The sequence below is a fragment of the Arachis ipaensis genome, chromosome B01, assembly GCF_000816755.2.
Source record: "Arachis ipaensis cultivar K30076 chromosome B01, Araip1.1, whole genome shotgun sequence".
Taxonomy (NCBI): Eukaryota; Viridiplantae; Streptophyta; class Magnoliopsida; order Fabales; family Fabaceae; genus Arachis; species Arachis ipaensis.
In genome coordinates, this window is record NC_029785.2 from 99,633,103 (window position 1) to 99,639,247 (window position 6,145).

Sequence of the window (6,145 nt, forward strand, 5' to 3'; positions counted from 1 at the left end):
TTAGCTAAAGAAACATGCCATGTCATCAAAATATAGTAGCCACTTCAACATTTTATTCAACAGAGATGTATTTTGATAAATTCAAGGACACATTTGTCAAATTTTAAAATAATTCAAAAATTATTTTGTCAATAACAAAAATCAAGCACCATCTTATCAGTACCAGAATCTTACGAAGGTGGATTTGATATTTGCCTCTATATTATATAAATGCAATCAAGTTGCGTTAATTATGAATTCCAAATTGCATGCAAGTCAAATCTAGTAGCATACTAATACTATGGTTGCGCGTCAATGAATCAGCCAATGAAAAGTGAAGTCGAGACCCGAATGATTGCGACACCAGTGCTGTTCATTAAAATATGGTTTAAACCTCTTAATAATACAATAATACCTTTCCTTTTCAATATTCCCCCAGTTTGAAGTTCTTGGATTCGTGATCTGTGAGCCATTTAAATATGAAGAAAACATAGATCAACTTCATTATCTATTTCATCTAATTCTCAAAAACAAAAATGATAGGTAAACATTTTCCTTCATAAGAATATATAATTTTACCTTTACTTAATTTATTCCATAAAGGAAAGTACCAAAAAAGAAAAAAAAAAATCAGTGAAAGTTAATCATTTTCCTCCGTAGAAAATAAAGTGTGGCTAATCAGGGTTTATTGATGTAACATATGACAATAATGGGGAAATGAGTGAGACTGTCCCAGGTACCATAAAATGCCTCTCTCGCTACAATAATGTGTGTTAAGTCCACAAATATTCTGACAGCTAATATAAGACAAAAATGATTTACAAAAACATATTTTAAGAAAATCTAAAGTGGGTCCAATTTAAATGCCAACAAGTTTTTGTAATGGAGAGATAAAATAGGTCACTAGTCACTACTCACTAGTCCTAGATTTTCCTTCATGGAATGGAAGAGCTAACATAAGTTCCTTCGTACCTTAACCAAACTCCTATTGGTAAGGTTCCTCCTACGCGTTTTAATGATATCCATTTATTTAAATACAGCATTATAGCAGCGCAACCATGGGAAGCAACATGCTAAACGAATAAGCTACTCTTACTTCTCACTAGACATATTTTATGTCTTCCTCCCACCATAACCAAAAGCACAGAGGTTTATACAGGAATATCTACCTACCATAGCCAATGAAAAGCATCTTTTCTCTAAAACTTATCTGAGGCACTTTATGAGACTAACATACTATTAAGTATATTCTTTCCTCTTGAAGAAAGCATGAGAAGAATATATGACTTTTACCATTTCTTTACTTTCTCCTTTGCAGAGGAAAGAATGTAAAACAATCTTGTCATAATCAGCAAAGTGGTTTATACACAAAGTGACAGGAAATGAAAATGGAAGAAGAACAAAAAGAATTATGATCTAGTGAAAGGATTCGGAAGTAAGGAGGGGGGAAATAAAAAAAATAAATTACAAGCACCTGCATGCTGCGAAAACTATCTTATCTCAAAATGTCAGAAATAGTATTCTCTTTACCGATGTCAGAATCCGTGATGCCTGCTCACCGTCATAAAAGAAAGGAACTAGACTGGATCAGGGAACAATGGCTCACTCTGGTAATTTCAACCGGTTGAACAGCACAATAAAACTCTGTTCAGGCACAACATAAAGAAATGCGATATCTGCACCTTTTGTATGAGGTCCAAAGCCCTAAATATGACGAGGAGAATGAAAAATTATCAAAACAAATTGCCAAATAATAACAGATCCATTAGTAGTTACAATTAACCATGCTTGTACATGGGAGAGGAAACAAAAAAGCCACAACAAACACTTCAAACCATCCATCTCATACCTTGCCATTAAGCATGAGCAATTCTCCATCAACCCATTTCGGATTTCGGAAACCAAAATCTGCAATTCTCCCTTGGCCTTTGTAACTTGCATCCTGTAAGTAGAAATGTGAAATGCGTATTGTAAGTTTTGCACAACAGTCCAAAGCAGCCGTGCACACATATGTGTGCACGCATGAACACATGCTGAAAGGAACTAAGTTATAGATTGCAATTACCACTCCTATTTCATTGGGATACAGCCCACGGTTGGTGTTGCGATTGCCTCTCCCAATTTTTGCACGGAATGTCACCTGAATACCAAAAATTTAACTTTGCTTTTCTTTTATGTATAAACAAAATAAGTGCTATAATGACTCGAGGGACGAAGAGATTCAAAATGCATAAACCTGGCCAGCAGGAACATTAAGATCGCCAGTCAATTTCACTGCTTCTACATATTCAAAGAACTCCACATCTGAAGGGTTGTGTTCATTGTCCACATCATTCCAGTGTCCGAATTTCCGATTCAGTTGAACTACTTCAGTGCCATAAGGTCCAAAGGCACCGACATAGAGACCTACGTTTCAACAAGTAGATTTCACTCTGCAAATGGTTCTTTGCACAAATCCTATGGAACACAATTAGCATAGGAATAAGCAACCTCACCATCAAAAGGATCTAAATCCCCTCTTGATGTAGGAATCCGACTGAATGATGTATACTCAGATAATCTTCTTTTTTTCTGTGCTTGATTGATAGCAAGGTTGACAATTTCACGTACGCTTTTTGAAACCTGAATCAAGTGAAGGCATTGGTCAGTTCATTATCCAAAATTTTAGATAAATATGAAACACCCATCATTTTTGGGGAAAACACACATTTGCCATAGTCACCGGGGTATTTAAATTTGATGATTCAGAAATATAATTACATGAACTATACATGAAAAATAAATAACCCCTATAATAATAATAATAATGATGACGACGACGACGACAACAACAACAACAACAATTAGTAGAATTAATTAAACTCCCATAACATTTAGGAAACCTAGAGAACATCATCTGGTTTTGAGTTATAAAAAGACTTACCCTAACTTTTCATGGAATATAAGGATGAAAATTTAATATTGCAGTCTGAAATTCCTAGAACTAGAAAAGATGATCACTTAGGTTTCATAAACTTGAGGAGAGATCAGCATAATTCATTAAAACACTTTAGTCAACTTGATTTTTATCACAAATTCAAAATCATATTTGGTGACTACATAAAGTCACTGATCTCTATTTCACCTTGGAAGAGACCTTGTCGGAAGCCCAAAATGCCTTGGCAACATCAGAAGGCATAAGCTCCGGGACTCCTTGTGCTGCCATGTTTGAATTGGGCAATTTCTGTTCCCTAGCCTGATAATCAAGATTGCCCCTAGGGACATGCAAGAGAAAAGAATCTCTTTCCATATCTTCTATTTCTGCTGGTAGGCGAATATATTCATCCTTAGCAGGAGTGTCGTCATTATTGTGTACAACACCACCAATAAAAAGCTTCATATCCAAATCCTTTTCTTCTGAAACATCACTATCTGCTTTGAAAGAGATCTCATCAGGTTTATCAAGATCATTACTTTCCTCTCCAGGATTCTCACTGGAGCTGGTTTTATTACTACTTTCCTGCATAAATTGCTTAATAGAATCATGACCCTTCACTCCTTCCTCCTCAACATTAACATTCATAACTTTCACCTTCAATCCCGGAATTTTTTCTTTAAGGAAATTTATTACACTTTTAATGCCTTCTTCTGTTGTTCCCTCAATATTCCTGTTTTTCTCATCATTTATCTCAACCTTCTCTTTGTCTTCCTGCATCTCAACTGATGATGTATTCTCTACCTCAGTTTTGGATGGGCTTTTAGCAACTGTAGATGGAGGGCTACTCATTGAATTCCCTTTAGCTCGTCGCAAGTACACTACCTATTAGGTGTTAACAGATATGGTAAGAACATTAATTATACAGTAGTAAAGAATTGATAACTGTACAAATGTAAGATGTCAAGGACAAAAGACTCAGTATAGGCATGCCATATATATATATATTGAAACACAGAAGTATAGTCTAGTAGGAAAATTTGAACAATACCTGCATATGGTATGTGCTATCAGCGTCTTTTACCACATAAATTTCAAATATTGGGGTCCCAGGAGATCCTGTGATCAACTGCCTGTAAAAAACCAAAATGAGCAGAGCACCCAGCTAAACCAGAGATAAAACCAAAACTAGAATTAACATACCTTGGACTGTAACTCCTGCCGACAAATCTGCCCATACCAGAACTTACATGTATTATTCTACCAAAGGGGTCGTCTGAATCTTTCGTGTAGCCTACCCACCAGCCGATCTGCACATAGTGGTTAAAATGTTAATAAATATGGATGGAATGTCCTTCACAAAAACATATCTTATGTCACTAGTGACATATATGATGCTCTCACCATTAGTTTTAACGTTTTGAAGATAACTTTCAAAACTAGGGCAATTGTATTTAAGAAATCGTACTATCATAGAGCTTAAGTAGATATCACATAAAAGAGAGAAGGAACTATGACAGTAAAGCTGAATATATAATTAGGAAACAAAATATGTTAATGATCATATCCAAACTAACAAGTCCGTAGAAACTCAAAAGTAAGCTTGTGTAATAAGATTAAATGACTAATAACAGTAACATATTCTAACATGTATCCTTTTGTAGACTACTGTATGACTCCAATAGGACACTTCAGTTTAAAGCATGCTCCCTTCCAGCCGAGGGTAGGACAAAGAGTTCAATTCCAAGTGGCAGCTCTCCCCTCTAATCCATGTTGCTTTCAAGAGCAACTCTCCTCGGCACTAAATGGTTATCAAAACCCAGTTCATCCACCCCTTGATTGTGGAATGACAACCTTTCCCAACCTGATGGGATTGATGAAAGCACATAATGAGAAGTATGATATTAATTGGGAAATTTGTTGTTTGAACTGAGAGTGTGTTCCAGTCATACAGCTCACTCTAATGCCAAATTATTTTCACAAACAAACTTGTTACTCACTCACTCCATCCCCAATCCACACCATTGCTTCTAACTTGTAGGAAGAATACTGCACGGTTTTATGAACTGTGCAGTTGTACCACTATTCATTGTGATTAAGCTAATGCTTGTATAACAGCTTGTGACATAAAATTACGCTGGAAGAAAAAAGTAACCGTTTCCTATTATTAAGTTTGTGTAACCCGTTTTTTATTGGCATATCAAAATAGCAAAATGAGTGCACGATCAACTTTCTGCCTTTCTAATAAAGCTCTTAGGTTTGTGCAACTCATTTGAATAAACATAGCAAATAATCAACTTTCTGCCGTCTTTGTGAAAACATATTCATATGTACCATTTGCTGTTAACAAAGAAGAAGCTAAATAGTTACTGGAATTAAATTGTACCAGACCGCTTCCACTGCATCTACACAATCTCGAAGCATCATGATAACGTTCCTCATCAATGGCATTCTGAGAAGAAAAACAAACAAACATAGAGACAAAGAGAAGATATCATACACAATACAAAGAATGAAAACCTGAGATGAATTGATCAAATTCAAATGTGAATTAGAACCTTTAATTGAGACATGATCTCAGCAACAGTGTCTTCTCTAGCAGCTTCGTTTATAGCCCTCTTCACCCTAGCAGCTTCTCGAAAATCCTCCCTCTCAATTGCATCCTCCAGTTGAAACTAATAAAGTAACATTTTTTTCAATAACAACATAAACAAAATAATAACTTTCAAGAAGATTAATATTAAAATTAAAATCAAATATTAAAAGAAAAGGTATGAAGAGGTAATTCACCTGAAGGAGAGAGGCGAAGCTCTCGGCGTGTTCAATTTGGGAGAAATGGCGGGTCCATCGATTCCAATCCCAATCTTCGAGGGAAGAGAAAGAGGGAGAAGGAACGCAACGGCAGAAGACGTTGCGTTTCGGTGTTCTTATGCATTGAGATTGAAGGAAATGGATCGTATTCGGGATTGGAACAAGCTTCGCCGGAATTGGGGCTAGGGTTGGTCGGAGTTGTGGATCGGAGATGGCACGCGCCACCAGCACCATGTTTCAGTTTTGGAGAGTCAAAAGTCAAGGTTCGAATTAATGGCTGAAAAGCACAATTATTGAATCAATGAATAATGAAGAAAGAGGAATGTGGTTGGAACATGTATGTGCCTTCTTCCTCTCCACCTGCACCTGGGTATGGATAAGCTTCTTGTTTTTCTTGTGTTAACCACACGCTCACAAAATTCACTAAGTGCTTTTTTTTTT

General features: G+C 36.2%; 1 protein-coding gene across 1 annotated transcript; it reads right to left on the bottom strand.

Annotated features, from left to right (window-relative positions):
- Positions 1,252–6,145, bottom strand: LOC107632297 (protein EXECUTER 2, chloroplastic). Its single transcript, XM_016335995.2, has 11 exons — positions 5,684–6,145; positions 5,452–5,568; positions 5,280–5,345; positions 4,097–4,203; positions 3,945–4,026; positions 3,104–3,778; positions 2,475–2,601; positions 2,216–2,385; positions 2,045–2,119; positions 1,829–1,921; positions 1,252–1,683 (listed from the first exon to the last, which is right to left on the bottom strand). Exons 1-11 carry the CDS (start codon positions 5,936–5,938, stop codon positions 1,582–1,584), a joined length of 1,869 nt encoding a protein of 622 aa, XP_016191481.1. The 5' UTR covers positions 5,939–6,145; the 3' UTR covers positions 1,252–1,581.

What these genes read in the sequence shown, in the direction of transcription:
- LOC107632297 (XM_016335995.2), bottom strand. Translation starts at nt 5,938, where the DNA reads ATGGTGCTGGTGGCGCGTGCCATCTCCGATCCACAACTCCGACCAACC. An exon ending in ATAGCACATACCATATGCAG is followed by an intron (nt 3,779 to 3,944) that starts GTATTGTTCAAA and finishes AACACCTAATAG; the next exon opens with GTAGTGTACTTGCGACGAGC. An exon ending in ATCCCAATGAAATAGGAGTG is followed by an intron (nt 1,922 to 2,044) that starts GTAATTGCAATC and finishes TTCTACTTACAG; the next exon opens with GATGCAAGTTACAAAGGCCA.